This window comes from Schistocerca serialis, chromosome 8 (genome assembly GCF_023864345.2).
Source record: "Schistocerca serialis cubense isolate TAMUIC-IGC-003099 chromosome 8, iqSchSeri2.2, whole genome shotgun sequence".
Lineage (NCBI taxonomy): Eukaryota > Metazoa > Arthropoda > Insecta > Orthoptera > Acrididae > Schistocerca > Schistocerca serialis.
This window is the reverse complement of record NC_064645.1, coordinates 296,375,083-296,395,148: the sequence shown is the minus strand read 5'-3', so window position 1 is coordinate 296,395,148 and position 20,066 is coordinate 296,375,083. Positions and strand designations below refer to the sequence as shown.

At 36.4% G+C, this 20,066-nt stretch overlaps 1 protein-coding gene across 1 annotated transcript in view; it reads right to left on the bottom strand.

The window, feature by feature from the left end:
- Positions 1-1,445: 1,445 nt before the first annotated feature.
- Positions 1,446-20,066, bottom strand: part of LOC126416144 (NACHT domain- and WD repeat-containing protein 1) — a 613,147-nt gene continuing 594,526 nt past the window's right edge. The window contains exons 23-26 of the mRNA XM_050083692.1: positions 15,266-15,428; positions 14,996-15,170; positions 13,483-13,617; positions 1,446-1,861 (exon numbers count right to left, since the gene is read on the bottom strand). Coding sequence (XP_049939649.1) covers positions 1,641-1,861; positions 13,483-13,617; positions 14,996-15,170; positions 15,266-15,428 — 694 coding nt within the window. The 3' untranslated portion in view covers positions 1,446-1,640. The remainder of the gene's footprint in view (positions 1,862-13,482; positions 13,618-14,995; positions 15,171-15,265; positions 15,429-20,066) is intronic.

Here is a 20,066-nt window from a genome sequence, read left to right as displayed (position 1 = left end):
GGAGATCAGAAAACTGTGATGGACTCTTATTTCTCATCCACCCTACAACCCAGATCTCACACCTCCCTTTGTAGGATGGATTCCACAGGAAGCATTACAGCAATGATGGGAAAGTTACTGACGCAGCAAACACTTGGCTAAGGCATAGAGAAGTAAAGTGATAGCATGGTCATATACAGGCTCTCACATTAAGGTGACATGAGGTCACAGACAAAGGTGATGAATTACTTATTGAATGACCCTTGTAGACAACATTCACTCACACTGTTTACATGTAACAGAAAGTTTCCAAGAACAATAAATAAAATGAGCCAATTGAGTTGCTTTTATAAGAACCAACACACAAACACAACTGTAATGTGTTAACTTATTATTAATAACAATAATATTAATAAGATCATACTCATTTCTTTTCCAATGTCATTTGTAATTTGAAACACTGAATGAATTAAATAATCTTTAAAACCAGTCTGTTAAACTCCCCCTTTGTAACATGTCATAAATGATTTTCCATTTGGTGTCTGTGGAACCAATATCAGTATTTTTCATCAATTTTCAAAAATAAAATATTGTTCTTATATTACAACATTCAATAAAATTGCTATTTATGGATTTCTGCTTTGTTCATGTTAACCATTCAGTTAATAGCATTGTTCCTGTGAGCTCAAATATAACCAGTATTCTCAGCAGCATTCCTTAAATTATTCCAAATGTTTAACAATTTAGATAAATTCAGAGAAAGCAGTCAAAAAAATACGAAAAAATAATAGAAAAGTATAGGTACAAATAAATTGTGTGTGCTAGTATCATGATATCACCACAATTATCTCTGTCAGCCTCCAGGAATTTTGGCTATTTCTTGGTCAGCATCTGATTCAACAACAAACTGATTCACCAATCTTAGTTAACTCTGTAAGATTAATTCTGCTGGGCTTTTCCAAAAATGTGAGAAGAAGCTAATGAGAAATGGAGTTGAGTTCTGTGATGAACTAGATCCAATTAAGAAGGTCAGGAGGAAATTTTCAATTCTGTGATGATGAAATTTCAGCAAAGAATGTCAAAAGAGGAAAATGAAGTTTAAATACATTTCTATTACAGGAAGAGCTAGTTATGTTACAGATATCAAATTATGGAAATATTTGTCACCAAGAGCTGAACATTTACATATATCATATTCCTGAAATGTTTGTACCCATCAAATAATATGACTCCATTGTTAATGAAGATGTATAAAATTCTCTCTGTATGTGTGCATGCATGCATGCACACACACACACACACACACACACACACACACACACACACACACACACACACACACACAAAAGGTTCAGTTGCATCAAGCAATGAGTTAAAACAGTCCAGGTGGTCTCACAAGAATGTAATCCCAAATAATATCTGCTTCACAAAGACAAGTGGAAAAAAAAAAAAAAAAAAAAGCCAACTTCACGATTCAAAATAAGGATAACAACTCTGTGTCATGCACTCCATGCTGTGCACTGTAACTGTCTCACCATGATTAGCATATTATCAACATGATTGCAGATCTCTGTCTTAACAGTTCACTGTCCACACTGTTTTTCGGCAATGCAGCTGCCTATAAGACCACTGTCTTTGCCTTTCACTGTGTTCACAGAGCATCACCTCTCTTCATCCTCCACATTAAAAACCTTTCCTTCCAGTCCTGGATCACCGTAACAAGTCACCACGCCATCTGTTGGTGACTGGATACCAGGCCCGTGCAGCTGTAGTGTAAGGATGTGGGAGCAGCCACGTAGCGCCAGCACTACAGTACAACCCCCACTTGTCACTTCACAGGACGTCACTGGTTTCTCCGGGGTGTAGACTGCCAGCAGCTCACCTGAAGAACATGTTATGTCCCACATTTGTTTGTAACAATGTGAACAAGGTACATATGTACTTATTTATTTATTTTATTATTTTTTTATTTTGCATATGGCAACACAGCGAAAATATTTTATAGAAGTACAACAATATGTAAACAAAATGTATAAAACGAAACACTGTGTAAATAGTACATGTATAAATAACAAACAATAGCACAAAAGGATAAAGTACAAACACTCAAGACAAAATAACTACACGTTAAAAGCTTGGCAAGCCTGACTAGAAACTCATTCATATATTTAAAGCTCAATATCTAGATTGCACAGCCAATACAAAGCAGAGGGTTTCGCATATATAACCTCAGGTCTGGCACATCTTCTTAAGGGGCATTCCTCAATAATATGGCGTATGTTCTATTCTGGTGCTCCACAGTCACTGGCTGGTGAGTCGCATAGACCTCACTTGTACTTATATGCAATGCATCTTGCATGGCACGTTCTGATACGGTTTAATTTAGTCCAGGTACATCTCTTTAGGTCAAAGCCCGGTAATTCCAGAGTAGGATCTTGGATACCTTGGTTATTAATTCCAGAATCATTCCAAAAGTGCCACCATTGCTCCTTGATGTCAGGTTGATGTTCTTGTGAATTAACCCATATAGGCTTCCGTGACTTCAAGCGGGTTGATGGTATTTTGTTCAAAAATATCATGGATTGGTAGATTCTGTGGGTAATCTGAGTCATGAATTTTTGACCACTCTCTTGCTGCTGCTTCTTGCCTTCTCAATTGTGGAGGTGGGATATTGCTTAGAGTATGCAGCCAAGGGACTGGGGTGTATTTAATAGTACCCGTTATTAGCCTCATACACTCGTTCAACTGGACGTCGATTTTCTTAGTATGAGTGCTCGAATTCCTGACAGCAGAGCAATATTCGGCAACAGGATATACCAGGGCTATTGCAGCAGTACATAAGGTGGATGCTTGAGCTCCCCAAGTCGAGCCAGCCAATTTTCTCAGGATGTTGTTGCAACTCTTTAGCTTACGTTTCCTAGATGTTTTTTGTAAGTCAGGGAGCGGTCTAGTGTTATGCCAAGGTATTTGGGGTTGGAGTTGTGTTTGACTCTTTGTTCACAGAAGTTCACATTCAGTTCCTGATGGGCCATTTTATTGTTCAAGTGGACCTCAGTCTTGGTTGGATTAGGGCAGAGTCGCCATTTTTTATAATAGAAATTCAAGGACTCCAGATCTTCTGTGAGTACGTTTGCTCCTTCCCCAAGTGTTTTAGTTTGTACAACTAGGACCAAATCATCAGCGCAGCAAAATTTCCTGCTGACTTTATTTGCCAAGTCGCTAATATACAAATTAAATAGGGTTGGAGCCAACACAGATCCTTGAGGAATGCCATGTTTTATTTTATATGATCTGCTGGTGTTGTGGCCGATGCTCACTTTGAAAGTCCTGTTTGTCAGCATGTTGTTCATTAAGGTTGCCAGTTTTAAACTAGGTATGTGTCTCTTGAACTTAAGCATAAGACACTGGAGCCACACAGTGTCGTATGCCGACGACAGATCAACAAAAGCTACACTTGACTTCATTCTGTTCTGGAATCCACTTTCTATATGTAATGTTGAGCTAAAACTTGTTTGCAACAGCTGCACTTGTTTCTGAAACCTGCCTGATATGGAGGGTTTACTCCATCCACGATATCCTGAATTCTATTAAGTATTAGGTGTTCCAACAAGTTAAAGCATACACTCAAGAGGGCGATGGGGCGGTAGCTAGTTGGATCTTCTGGTGGCTTTCCAGGTTTAAGGATTGCTAGCCTATGGGCTATTTTAAATTGTGGTGGTACTATTCCAGTGTTTAAAATGTTGGTGTAAAAGTTTCTTAGCCATGCTTTGCCATTAGATCCGAGTTGTTTTATAAATTCTGGGAATATACCGTCTAATCCCGCCATTTTGCGTATTTTTAAGGTCTTTATCACACCCTTGATTTCCTCTTTGCTAAATGGGGACGAAAGCAATGTATCGTCATTCAGAGTTTTATCAAGTTCTTGTAGGTCTTCTTTAGTTTCTGCTTCAGTTGTTGGATAAAGAGGCATGCGCCTTTATGTGCAATGCCATCTCCGACGGATTTATTTTAGGTTCCTGGTGGCGTGCTGAAGAGGAGTTCCTGCCACTTGTGTTTTCTGTGTGTGTTTAGTCCCTTTTCCCCCCAATGTAAGTCTTTCTGCTCCCGGGATTGGAATGACTCCTTACCCTCTCCCTTAAAACCCACAACGCTTTCGTTTGGTAAGTTACATCATCACTGTTTTTAGATATATTTTTCCCACGTGGAGTGTTACCCTCTGTTATATACATATATATACACAAATCAGTTGGTTTTACTGAGAAATTCATCAATGGAGTAGAAGGAGTTGGCCACCAATAAATCCTTTAGGCTTCTCTGAAACTGAATTTCATTGGTTGTTAAGCTTTTTATGGCTGCTGGCAAGTTATTGAAAATGTCTGTTCCTGAACAATGCACACTTTTTTGTACAAGACTAAGTGACTTTAAATCCTTGTCAAGATTATTCTTATTTATAGTATTTATTCCATGAATTGAGCTGTTGGTTTGAAAAAGTGATATATTTTTAATGACAAATTTCATTAAGGAATACATACATTGGGAAGCAGTAATTAGTATCCCTAGTTCCCTAAACAGGCTTCTGCAGGAAGTTCTTGAGTTCACACCACATATAACTCTTACTGCACGTTTTTTTGCACGGAAAACTTTAGCTTGGCTTGATGAATTACCCTAAAAAATAATCCCATATGACATTATGGGCTGAAAGTAAGCATAGTATGCCAGCTTTTTCATTTTTATATCCCCTATGTCTGACAGAATTCCCATTGCAAATAGAGATTTGTTAAGACGCTTCAGCAGTTCCGTGGTGTGCTCCTCCCAGTTTAATTTATTATCAAGCTGTAATCCCAAGAATTTAACACTGTCCACTTCTTCTATCTTCTTGTCATCGTATGTTAGGCATATACTTGTGGGACACCCCTTACAAGTTCTGAACTGCATGTACTGTGTTTTTTCAAAGTTTGGTGACAAATAATTGGCTAGGAACCAGTGATTAATGTCCACAAAATTTTATTAGCTGATCTTTCTAAGACTACACTTGATTTGCTATTTACTGCAATGTTTGTATCATCAGCAAACAAAACGAACTTGGCATCTGGTAATGTTACTGATGAAAGGTCATTGATATACACAAAAAAAAAGTAATGGCACCAAAATGGAACCTTGTGGAACCCCACATGTAATTAGTTCACAGTTGGATAATGCCTGATAGCTTGATACATGTCTCTTTCCTAATAACACCCCTTGTTTCCTGCCAGAAATCTAAGATTTGAACCATTTTGAAGCATTTCCTGTTACACTATAATATTCTAATTTATTTAAAAGGATATTGTGATTTACACAGTCAAATGACTTTGACAGATCACAAAATATACCAGTTGCCTGCAATTTTTTGTCTAATGAATTTAGCACATTTTCACTGTAAGTGTAGATAGCCTTCTCAATATCAGAACCCTTTAGAAATCCAAATTGTGACTTTGACAGTATGTCATTTGAGATAAGATGGTTATAAAGCTGACTGTACATTACTTTTTCTAAAAGTTTTGAAAATGCTGGCAACAGTGAAATTGGACAGAAATTTGATGCTATTTCTTTATCTCCCTTCTTAAACAGTGGCTTAACTTCAGCATATTTCAACCATTCAGGAAATATTCCACTGATAAACGACTGGTTACACAGATAGCTTAATATGTTACTTAGCTCATCTGTCTGATGAAGCATAAAATGTGATTCATCTGAAAAGGCCACCTGCTGCCACTCAGTGAATGTACAGTTGTAGAACTGGTGTGCAAAGTCCATCCTTTGTTGCCAGTGAATAGCAGTCAATATGAGTGAATGAACAAGCTGCCTGCTGCTGAGACCTACATGCAGCCATGTTTGCTGAGCAGTCATTGAGGACACACTGTTTTGGCATCCCCTTCTTTCATCTGAGTGGTCAGTTGTTCAACAGCTGCACATCTATTTGCCCCTACAAATCTCTGCAGTCATTGCTCACCCCTGTCATCTGTGTCCCGTGGTGCAGCACAGTTGTCTTGGTGCCAGTTTCGGATAGTGTTGTTTTGCAATGGACAGTATACTTTAACCATGTCAGCATGTGAACAGTTTAAAAAACTTAGCCATTTCTAAAATACTTTCACCCTTGGCCTCAAAGCCAACGATCATACCCTTTTGGATGTCAGATAAATCTCTCCGTTTCTGCTTTATGGCAAGGACTGCATTGTTTTCCACCTCTCCTCTAAATACTGTAATACGGACATCAAAGCAAATATATTACAAGGAAAAAATAGTCATATCAGATAACAAAATAAAGAGAATATGCGATATAGTGAAGGAGGAGACTGGTAGAACCAGACATGAAAAGGAACAAATAAATGATACATTGGTGACAGATGTGTATAGTGTTGCAGAACTTTTTAACAAACATTTTATAACTGTTACTGACAAGATAGGGTTGTCAGATTTTGTAGATGCTGTTATGGAATACCTCAGACCAGACATTTCAAGTAACTTCCATAATATGAATTTGACCCTAACTAACCCAGCAGAAATAATGTCCATCATAAAATTTTTAAAATCAAAAACATCTACTGGGTATGATGAAATATCAACAAAGTTAGTACAAGAATGTGATACTGAGCTAAGTAACATATTAAGCTATCTGTGTAACCAGTCAAACCAGTCATTTATTAGTGGATTATTTCCTGAAATGCTGCAAAATGGTTCAAATCTTATATCTCTGGCAGGAAACAAGGGGTGTTATTAGGAAAGAGACATGTATCAAGCTATCAGGCATCATCCAACTGGTAACTAATTATATGTGGGGTCCCACAAGGTTCCATTTTTGGGCCCTTACTTTTTCTTATGTATATCAATGACCTCTCATCAGTAACATTACCAGATGCCAAGTTCACTTTGTTTGCCAATGATACAAACATTGCAATAAATAGCAAATCAAGTGTAGTCTTAGAAAGATCAGCTGATAAAATATTTGTGGGCATTAATCACTGGTTCCAAGCCAATTCTTTGTCACTAAACTTTGAAAAAGTACACTACATGCAGTTCAGAACTTGTAAGGGGTGTCCCACAAGTATATGCCTAACATGCGATGACAAGCAGATAGTAGAAGTGGACAGTGTTAAATTCTTGGGATTACAGCTCGATAACAAATTCAACTGGGAGGAGCACACCACAGAACTGCTGAAGTGTCTTAAAAAATCTCTATTTGCAATGCGAATTGTGTCAGACATAGGGGATATAAAAATGAAAAAGCTGTCATACTATGCTTAGTTTCATTCCATAATGTCATATGGGATTATTTTTTAGGGTAATTCATCAAGTCAAGCTAAAGTTTTCTGGGCACAAAAACGTGCAGTAAGAACATCCTGCAGAAGCCTGTTTAGGGAACTAAGGATACTAACTACTGCTTCCAAATATATTTATTCCTTAATTAAATTTGTCATTAAAAATATATCACTACTTCAAACCAACAGCTCAATTCACGGAATCAGTACTAGAAATAAGAATAATCTTCACAAGGATTTAAAGTGACTTAGTCTTGTACAAAAAGGTGTGCATTATTCAGGAACAGACATTTTCAATAACTTGCCAACAGCCATTAAAAGCTTAACAACCAATGAAATTCAGTTTAAGAGAAGCTTAAAGGATTTATTGGTAGCCAACTCCATATATATAAGTACAATGTAACTTCTGTACCATTTCAGTGCACTAATGTGTTCATTGTAAATAAGTATTATAGTAGTTGTATTACACATTTATTACCTTATAAATAAATAAAAAACTTTTTATTTTAAATTCAGTGCATTGGTATTTGTAAAATGACTTTTCATATAGTGTTCATTAAAAAATTACAATCATTCCACTTGGAACCTGTGGAACGATAAATTAGCTTATTTGTTTTAGTTGTAAATATTTGTCATGTATTGTTATTTTTCTGACATGTTCTACATCCTGGAGGACCTCCTTACTACAGATCAATTGGAATGAAAGTAAATCTAATCTAATCTAATCCTCGACACATTTTATATTCCCTCCACTGCTAATGATCCCAACTGCCATCTGGGAGTGGCTATTGCACATTGATGTCAAACATCTGTGGTGTTCACATTAATGTGCCTGGACCCTATGGTTAATAGAAGAGGTTTCTTTCATGAATTTCATAGGAACTCACAAACTGTGGAAGTAAATATATATGTTGCAAAGACATAGCGCAGCAGATGCCTACATCCACTATCTGCAAAACCACTGTGAAGACCACAGCAGATGATACTTTCCATAGTAGTAGATTTTGGGATTTCTTACCATTGCATTTATGTTTGAAGCACAGGGAGAATGACTGCTTGAATCCCACAGTGCATGCTGTAATTAGTCTAATATTGTCTTCACAATCTCTATGGGAACAATTTGTAGAGTGCTGTAATATATTTTTGGATTCCCCTTTTAATGGATGTTGAGAATTTGTAGGTATGCTTTCATGTAATACTTAGAGTCTATCCTCCAGCATCTGCCAGTACTGATTTTTTTAAAATTTCTGTGATGCTCTGCTGTGAGTCTAACAGACCTGTCACAATTGGTATTGCCCTTTTACATATGCATTCTATATCCTCTGTTACTCCTATGTGGTATGGGTCCTACATACTTGAGCAATATTCTAGGATGGGTAACACAAGAGTTCTGTTCTAATTCAACCACAAACTCTATATAATATCTGAAAGGGATTCCATCAACCCCTGGGGTATGTTCAATTTCAGAAATTTTAGCTGTTTTTCAATGCTACAGACACTAACACCAATATTACTTGTCTTAACAGTGATCTGAGGTTAAATTGGGACAGTATTCTTGAATCTCCCTTCTGCTTTGCTATCGTCAGTTTTAGTCCTTGCGTCACCCTAGATATCTGAATACTGACTTTGGTCCTACAAACAGCCTTTGCATATGATCAGAACTTCCTTGGATTTCTGAGAGGTCTTTCAATATGATTATGCAGTGGTAGTTGGAGAACGTACCATGCAACACCCTTTTGACAGTCACATCTGTTTCATTTAGTATCTATCTATAGCTCTATACATTGTTTGACAATTATGACAAGCACCTGCACGCTTCTGCCCAGAGACAAATGTTTCCAGGTCATCCATGAGATATGATACTACTGTGTTTTTATCATATTTATTGAATATGTTGATTTTCTGACTTATTTTAGTTGCCATTTGTACTCTGGTAATCACTATTGCTACATTGACATCAGGTTAAATGTGGACATCCTAAAAAGGTGAGATTTATTGATGCATTAGATCTAACCAATTTCCATGATGAATGGCCTTCTGAACAAACTGCTTGAAGTAATTAACAGATACAGCAAGTAGTACTGTCTTGAGTCCACCACATGCACATACAAAACTACAAATTTCTCAGTTGGTTGTCTCCTCCAATGTTGACAGTATGATTTAGAAAATTATGTCATAGTGAGCTGTGGTATTCTTCTAAAGGTTTTGGCTGCATTTGTAGTTGAACGTAGTGGTCGGTATAATTACCCAATTAATTAATATCTAGTTTTGATACTGACTCTTGACACATAGAGGATGGTGAACATGTCTAGGGCACTTCTAAAGGATGTAGTTTTAACAGAGGGAGTCACCAGGAAACTGTTACCTCAAGCATCTGTGCTGACAAGACTTTATGGACTGGGTGTCGTTGGGCACTATTGTCAACAACATTAGGGCACTTACATATTTGTTGGCAAAATACCTGATGTAAATACTAAGCTGTTATGTGGGTAAAAGGTATCATCACATCTGCAATTCTGTGGGTTTTGTAAAATGTCTTGGCAACTTCAGAGTGAAAGACTAAGATGTCCTGGAGAGTTTTGACATCATTTCACTATTCACCAGGGTGCCTCTACAAGAGTCACTAGGGCTTATTGGACAGAAGTTTTACAAGACTTTATCTCCATGTAATTTCTGTTTAATGGAGACTATTACAAACAAATGGTAGGAGTCACAATGGGCTGCACACTCTCACCTATGGTAACTAATTGTATACATAGTACTATGAGGAGGAAGCCCTAGCATTATCCAAATGGAAGCTCACATGTTTTTTTCTTTATATGGATGACACATTCGTTACCAGCCCCCATGGAAGAGGAAAACTCCTTGACTTCCTTACACATTTGACCTTCATAATCCCAACATCAAATTCAGTGTGGAGACTGAAGTAGAAGGGAGATTACTATTCCTGGACACCATGGTCTAGAGAAGAGCTGATGGCACCCTGGGCCATGGTGTGTATTGGAAGAAAACACACACTGACCTGTATTTGCATGCAGATGGCTGCCACCATCCTACACAGAGGAATGGAGTACTAAAAACCCTAGTACACGGGCTGCATACCATCTCAGACAATGAAAATCTCCCCAGCAGCTGGAACACCTCAGAACTGTATTCTTAGAAAACAGGTGCCCAGAATGGTGGATCAGACATGCTCTCTGCCCAACCATAACAGCATAACCTGTGGAGATGGAAGAAGTCACAGAGGAAGAGGCAGCCACTGTCTTTACACCATACACTGGCATAATGAAGAAGCACTCAGCAAAAACTACCTTCTGCCACCCAATAGAACAGCAGCATTATTGGAAAGCATCAAAGATGATCTCAGTTTGCAGAAGGCCAACATATAGCACATTCCACTTCAATGTGGAAAGACATATATTGGACAGACAATGCACATCACTGAAGATCATGCTGGTGGGAACGCCAGAGGCACACTTGAATGACGTATGGTGACAAGGCATCAGTTGCAGATCACTGTTTGTCTGAGAATCACATGATGGAGTACAAACATACCAGGGTCTTGGCACAGAGTTCCAAATACTGGTTAGAGAGGCCATAGAAATTCACACCAGGATGATCTTATCAACTGGGAGTGTGGCTATAATCTTAGTAAGGCTTGGAACCCAGTACTGAGTTTAATTCAGCAAACAAAAAGATCTGGCAACCAGGGCAGACAGAGCATCTACCACAACACTATCACAAACACTGATGCTAACATCTCTGTGACCACCAAAGCACAGCTGGGCATGGACCACAGAGTGAGCGGCTTGCAGGGGGATGAGACATGAGTCTGCCTCAGGAGCTCACTTCGTCAGCAAACCTGAAAATGGCAACATGTCTGAGTGTCAAAATATTGCGTCATTGGACACTGTGAACAAGTGGAACAACTGTGGGCTGTTCAGTCACTAAAAAACCCTAATGTGCAACTCACACACAGTCAAATATTTGAATAGCAGCATCCAATTTGATGCGCCCTCCTGACTCATTTAAGGAGTACTCTGCACTTCAAACTCTATGGTGCAAGTATAGGAAGTAACAGCCTAGGTTGTCACAGAAATTCCAATGTCTCTGGTGCAAGCCTTTGAGTCGATTCAGCTCCACGGTGTCTCCATCTGTTGTGGGGACAATCATTTGTTGAATTTCTGTGAACAATGCTGTTGTTCTCAGTCTTCTCTGTCAGTCACTGGAATGATCCCAGTATTATCTTGGAGCCTGTACAACAGACATATTTCATTCCAAGATAAGCCACTATCTTTTGCAGGTTGCTCCCTGTTCCCTCAATGACAAAATAGTGTCTTCAAAATGTAGTATGAGCATCCTAATAGGTACAATTATTTGCATTTTATTCTATGCTATGCCCTTTCCAAAAGGAGTAGTCCAGCATTTACCTTATGCGATTTAGGGAAACTACAGGAAATCTAAGACCTGAAACACACTCCTCCCAGATGCAGGTCCACTGACAACCATTTCATCACTTTCTTTGGGTACAAGCTTAAAGTAATGTCATTTGGTTTTGTAGCTTTCCAGCTCCCTTTATGTATATGGTAGGCAATTTGCTTCAGTTCCAGAAATGAATAACATACGTTTTTTTGCAACTATCATTAGTAAGTCACTTTTTGAAGAGAATCTAACCTACTTAACTACTCAATTTCAAGTCTTTACCTGAATTTGTGAAACACTTCTTCATCATAAAAAAAATCTTTGAGTGACTAGTTCATATTGACTGAATTTGCCCTAATGTAGTAAAATATAAGACCCAGGAGAGATTTTCCAATTCCTCAGCAGATTTATGGTACAAGATGTTTTCTCAGAATATACTTGTCCTGCAAGTACTTCATAATGTATTTCAGCATCCGGAAGGTAATTCTACAAGGGCTGCTGCAAGGAGACCTCATAGTTTCATGGAATGAGGAACAATAATGCTCTTTCTCTGCTGTTAATGTGTTGTTGAAATCTTTTCTATATCAGGTACTGCATAATGATAATGCTGAATCAGAGTTGCACAGATTACTGCTGTTATGGAATAGGTGCAGTTCTGGTGCACATCTAGGAAGACGCAGAACGTGACTGCATGTATTTTCAGAGAACTTTCAAAGTCAAATAAAAATTACTCAGCAGCTAATAAAGAAGTCTTGCAATTATTTTGGCAATCAGTAAGCTCTGACCATACTTATTTGTCACATCATTCACAATTATAATGGACCATCATTCTTCACATTAGCTGACAAGTCTGGAGGTCTGTCAGAATGACTGGCATGGAGGACATTGGGGCTTCAAAGAGTATGGTTATCACAGAAGTAAACAACAACACAATCCTAAGGACACTGAATGTCTTTCGAGCAATTCTTTTGACAAAAATTCAAATCTGAATGATTCACCTGACATCTTTGAATGACTTATGTTTCTTGCTGAACAAAGGGAAGATCAAGCATTTTCGGCAGTATGAAGGCCTCTTAAATAAGGTTTTTCTTTTGAAAAATCCTTTGAAGGAAACTTCAGCATGGATCATACACCAACCATAACTACATTGACATACATTCCTACAGATGAAATAGTTGTCTTAACATGGCTCAAGATTATAAACATCTTGGAAAGGGAAGAAACAGGCAACAAAAAATAATTATTTGAAGACAGAACAATAGATAAAAGATTTAAAATGGGTGAATATGGCTTTTGTCATTCCAGTACATTTACAGAGGAACATACCATAAAACTTCCATATTGCTCCAACATTAAAACACCCGAAATTCATGAAGATTCTTGGTAGAATCAGATGCAATAATCATTGGCCATGTCTGTATCATATGCAATTCACTAGAAAGAGTGCATCTTGTCAACCCAGTACATTTACAGAGGAGCACACCATGGTACTTTCGTAATTCTCCAGCATTTAACCACTTGTAATACATGAAGATTCTTGACAAAATCAGATGGAGGGATCATTGGTCAGGTCTCTATCATACGTACTCCACTGTGAACACTGTGAGCCTCTCTCCCAATACATGTTCATCTACTATTTTTACTTCTTCTTTTCCTACTAACTCTCTCTCTGTCTCATAAACACACACACACACACACACACACACACACACACACACACACACACAGAGAGAGAGAGAGAGAGAGAGAGAGAGAGAGAGAGAGAGAAATACATGTGTATACTGACCTTTACTAAGACTCCAGAGACGCAAGGAACGATCACGACAACTACTGTCAGCTGATAAGAATGACCCACCAAGGGGATCAAGTCGCAGGAATGTCACAGGAGCTGTGTGGCCACAAAGATTCCAGCGACAATTGCCTGAAAATCAATAGAAAATTATGAAATGTTCACATGTTATTATAAATTAAGTGTAATGATCTACAGTAAAAATAATACCAAATATAAAACCTGTATACTATAAAAAATATAGTTTTCATTTACAATATATTTATGAATGTGGAACCATTAGTGTCTTATGTATCTCAAGAAGGGTGTTGTTAACGTATCATTATTTGGCAAGTGCTGCCTGGCTGGTTCCTTCCATGGATGCAGTATGAGAAAAATGAATTGTTATATGATTTTTAACTAATTGTAAACTAATTTATAAAAGCCCACTAATTTATGTTCATTAATCATTGCTCTTATTCTTATTTACGCTAATTTTCAATACTGAAAAGTTTTAAAATTCTCTTTTTTGAGGTTGGCAAATAACCAGTCATCTTCAGATCATGATTTACAATTACAAATCGTACATGATGTGGAAAAGGTGCTTGAATTGCCACTTTATTATAACAACAGGATACAGTTAAATTACAAGATGCTGAACAAAAGGGGTAAGTAGCTACTGAGGGTCCTACTCCCCAGTATCAAGTCGCATAATATATACTATCATTCATTTGTGATACAAAGAGCTGTCCCCTCCTGTAAAATTTAGGATTATTTTATGGTTAGCTGTGATAAGGTATCAATATTGAACAGCTGCATATTATCAACAAATCAAAATAATCTTTCATATTTATGACTCTCCTGGGCATAACAGTCTTTTCCCCCCTCATGTTATGGAGCTCAAAGTTATATTTCTTTTATTAACCACACTTTTGATTTAACTTTTCTTATTTCCTATCTGCCTTTCATCATAGCCAAATACTAATTTTTAAGCTACATATTTACTTTCAAATTTGTTTGCAGTCATGTCTCAGAGATTGCTGAGTTTGTGTAAGAGAATCTTTGTCAATGATCTGATGTCAGTTTCTTTTTAAGTATGTTCCAAATGTACATGAGATTCTTGCAGTTTCTGCAACTACAAAAAATTGGTGGCATATTAATGATAATACAGTATGACTACTGCCTCGTAGACTGATTTTATTTTATATAATAACAAATACTTCTCATCATGTCCACAGGAGACTGCATTTGGGTGCCCCTGTGGTTGTGTATGCATGAATGTGTGTCTTTTTGCTAGAAGCTAGCTCAGTAGCTAGTGTGAATAGTCTTCTGTTGCGTGTTTCACATGTCAGTCCACTACAGGTGATGTTCCTTTCCTGTATTTTACTTATTGTTCCACCCAGGAATTTTTAGTATTGTAATAAATGTGTTATGATTAATCATTGCCTGCACTGTACATCACATGTACAACTCCAGCACTAGATGTTTCAAAATCAATATTGATAGGAATTGTAAAGAAAAATAGGACAACCTGTGACAAGGTCCCAGACCAAAATACGAGCATCTTCCAATCCACTGATCACACAGCCATCACGAGAAGATATATCTAGTGAAACTGTATCCACACCAGGCTTCCATTTCTTGAATAGTGTGCCACTTTGTAAATCATACACAACAATGAAATTTGGAGATGGTTCATCCACTTCCTAAAAATAAAGTTGGGGTATAAATCATTCATTATTTCTTGAATAGAAATACAAAATATATATATGTTTGCAAATGTGACGCATGTGACTTTTACCTTTGCTACACAGCACACATAATGTCCTTCATGTGTTATTGCAGCTAAACTTGTGATGAAATCATGATGTGGAATACGTAGATCATAAAGCAATTTCCTTGATGCTAGGTTCCATACAAGTAGTGGAAATGGCTTTTGTGTTTCATCACCACACACTAAAACCCTGAAAATAAAACAGCAAGTCTATGAAGTTAACAGAATGGAATAATACCACAGGCACAAGAAAATCCATGAAACATATCAGAAGAGATTTTCATGGTTTGGAGTTTCTAATATGTACTAACATATAAAGCTGAAACATTATTAGCATATATCTCTTGATCAATTTACTTCAGAGTTTTGCACAATACTCTAATAAATATTTGGACAGACACATGCTACGTATTTTTTTAAACAACAAGTCTATAGGTACTGTACCTGAATATTAGAAAAATTGTATTTATGAAATTAAAATTATGCAAAAATAATGTCACTGAAGCAACTATTTTCACAGATCCAGCAGCTGAAGAGATCTCTTTCATACTCTGATTACCCTTTCAGTTTAAGTGACTCAAGGTTACATCTGAAGTAACAATAAAGAACATCCAAGGTTGGACATTCAAATACATTGGAACTAATTTACAATCAGAGTGGTTTTACCATGGTCAAGTCGTATGTTGCCCTTTTGTGAAGCGGTAGTACAGAAAACCAGTTCATACTCTTACCGCCAAGTATTTTTTAAAAATTATTCTGAAATTTTGTAATTTTATTGTGCGCATAAAATTAAAAAGATCTTAAAAGCAAAAAAAAAAAAAAAAAAAAAAAAAAGGGATCTTCGTAATTCATATCTTATATAATTTAATAGAATTTCGAGTTCCATACCTATAAAGTGGGCAGAGTCATAGCAAGGAACAAAATTTGTAAAGTGACACAATTCACAGGGATACCGAAGACTATGATGTATATCCAGTTCCTATACATATTTAGCAATTGTGAAGTATTGTTGTGTTCACCAGTTGTATGTATAAAGATCAACTCACTTTTTTTCTTTCAGAAAATGTATTACGGATAAACGAAGCTAATAAGCATTGTTTTTGTTTGTATAATTTCACTTGATTATGTAACAAACTATAGAAAAGATTCATTCATCCATCATGTTCCATACATTCCATTGTGAAAGAGAAGCTCAGGAGATATGGAACGAGTCAAGTTATACATTAGCAGAATGAAGCTACTGTAAATTACATTCATTATTAATCAATGATACAAATGATTTGTTCTTTCTTAAGGTAAATCCAAGACATTAAAACTAGCAGGAAAGCTGTCACTTTCCCAGTCGTAATAAATAAGATGCCTTCCTCCTACTGTTAGTTTATTATCTACATTCTGCATGATCAAATTGCTGTTAACCACAGAATGACAGCTGCCCACGTTTGTAGCAACAGAAGCCTGTTTACAATAAACATTGCTAAATGTTACACAGCTAAAAAGATTCTTCAGTTTTTTAATCTGGATAATTAGATAGTTTGTAGAAGGAGCGAAAAAACTGTTGAATTCTGATTTTCTTCTGAATCTGTAAGGACTTACATTTCTTTCCTTCACTCCTGATAAAACTATGGATTACATATCTACAATAAAGAACCTTCCTGTCAACTCTAGACAATGAAAGTTTACTTGAAAATTAAGAACAACATAGGAAATGATAGATTGCTACTTCCAGTAAAGAAGACATTTTAAGCTGCAGACAGGCACAATTAAAAGACACTTACACAAAGAAACACTCCTCAAGCACACATGAGTGCCAACTCCAGCAGCTCAGACCAGAATGCTACATTCTGGCCTGAGATGCCAGAGTTGGCAGTCATATGTGGATGAGATGTGCTTACTTGTGTGTATGAATGATGTGTGTTTCTCTGTTTTTCTTTGCTGATGAAGGCTGTGGTTGAAAGCTGTGTGTCAATATCTACTATCATTAACACCTTTTTTGAGAAGGGAACATTTCCTGGCCATTTAAAAATTTCTAAAATTATACCACTGTACAAGAAAGGAGAGAACACTGCCATGGAAAATCATAGGCCTATTGCAATATTATCCACATTTTCAAAATTTGTTGAATACTGTTTCCATAATATTAGAAAGCTTGTGGTGTCCCATAGGGGTCTGTTCTTGGCCCAGTCCTTTTCACATTGTTCATCAATGACATAATGCTGATTCTTTTTTGTATTCTGATGATATAAATAGTTTAATTTCAAATAGAGGAGATGTGCTTCAAGAAACAGTCAATGAAACTACCTGTGACATAAAATCTTGGTCTGAGGCAAACAGACTACTAATAAACACTCAGAGAACTCTAAGCATGAACTTTCACACAAGGCAGAACTCAATTTGATGCAGACATATATATTGGCGAAGATGAAATTGTCAGTGTGCATGACACCAAATTCCTTGGAATAACTGTCAGTAGCACCCTAAGCTGGAAACTACATGTAGAGATAGTTGCAAAGCAGCTCAGCAAAGTGTGCTACCTTCTCAGGTCAATAAAAGAATCAGCCAACATTAATACCTGGAAGCTCATATGCCATGCTCTGTATGACTCCATTATGAGCTATTGCCTAATTTTCTGGGGAAATAGTTCTGAATACAATATAATTTTCAAATCAGAAAATCAAGTGATCAGAATCATGTCATCAAGAAACAGAAGTGAATGCTGCAAGTCATTGTTTAAAGCACTAAAAATTCTGCCAATGCCATGTCTTTAGATAATGGAACTGGTTTGTTTTGTAGTTCAGTGTTTGGGAACCCTACACAGAAATCTAAATTGCTAGACACACAACACTAGAAACAAATCTCAGTTAAGAACTGTAGCACACATCACTAAATTATATGTTGGCAGCATTAAATATATGGGCATAAAAATTTGTAACAATCTCCCATCAGGGACCAAGACCATTAATAATCTGAAGGAAATGAGAAGAACACTAAATTAAATTTTATTTACTCCATTACTGCATTTCTTGGAACAAAACTCCTCCTCATCTTCGTATATGCAATATAACTCTGTTTAAATTGTTACTTTTTCTGTCCATGCTCTATGCATTTGTATGTAAACCTAAACTTCATAGTACAGAAGCCAGTCTTCCTTTTTGCCATGTATTTTTAACGTGTACTTATCAATTTCCATGTTCTTTATTCTGTCCAAGTTCTGTAGTTTGCATGTAAACCTGAACACCTTATATAAAGTGCGTCATCTTTACTACCTTACTTTCATAATGAATTTTTAAATGTATATGGTACTTTTGTATTTACATTTTAATTGCTTTTTTAATATATTCTTTGAATTTCCATGTTAGTTGTTCGTCCAAGTTCTGTATGTTGTATGTAAAGCTGAACACTTTAATACAGAAGTGTGTCACTTACTGCTTTACTTTAGTAATTAATTTGTAAATGTATATGGTACTTTTTAATTTCCATGTTATTTGCTTATATGTTTCTTTCCCTTATAATGTGAAATTGTTTAGAAATATTGTGCAACTCTGAATTTTTTACAAGATATCCACCTACATGCTTTTCTGTTTCTGAGCATTAATATGTATTATATGAACATTTGTATCATTATAATAGCATTGTCATAATAATTTTAACAAAGTATAATCTTATCTTCATTTTTGACTTGTCCTATATCATCATGTGCTTCTCTGCTCACATTGTATGACCTACAGGGTACATAAAATTACAAAACTGTGCCCGTCTGGGACTTAACATGTCTTCTTTATGATAAGTAGCAATTTATCTTTTGCTACATTGTTGATATTACTACATGGAGTTCCCACTGTTTGATTTTACTTGAAAATTAGTTGCTTTTTGTGTTGAGTTTGTATGAGACCCACACTACTGCCTAAACATTCATAAAAGTAAATAAATCATAGAATAAACAGTCTTTGTTATATTTTATTTTGTGTAAAGTCTAATCGGTGTTCAGATTGTGTCAAATCAGAGTTAAAGCTCAAGCACTATATCACCTCAAATCATACAGGTCAAGAGTGAATGTGTCACATCACTATTTCAAATTTTGCTGAAAAAAATATATGTTGAAGTTCCGCATGGTACCTCTTCAAAACTATAATATTTTGCTTTTCTGGTGATTTGTTAAAATGCTACAGACCTCTCTAAATGAGATTATTTGTGAAAATGTCATAATGAAAGAGGAAATTGAAATATTGTCATGAAAAAACAAAAGTGATAGAGACCTGAATTTATTTTCAGTAAATACTTTGTTCCCAATACTATACGACATGATTAATAAATACAAACTTCTGAGTATTTTTTAAAAAAATAAACTATGAAAATTTGTAACTTTTTGTTACGCATTTTTTAATATAAACTTGAAAGCTTTCTGAAACAATGCTTTATTAATTAATCTGTTCATGCATAACAACAACTACACACCCAAGAACACGTTCTAACCACCAAGTAATTATAACAAAATGGAGCATGCCTAGACATTGGCATATCTGCCCTAAGTCTTTTATCTCAAGAAATCTCTTCAAAGATCTTTTGAATTGATCCAAAACACTTCTGCCATTTGAGAACAATAACATATCATCAACATTTAAAGCTATGATGACTCGTTTGGCGCCATCTCTGTGAAAATAGACACATCGATCACTGTTTGGTCTGTTCAGTTTCAGTTTTCTTAACACCTCATCAGCTTTTTGATTCTAATTCCTACTAGCCTGTTTGAGTCCATAAACAGCTTTCTTCAGACTCCATACTTTTCCAGGAGTTGCAAAATTTTCTGGTGGAAGGACAGAAACTTCTTCAT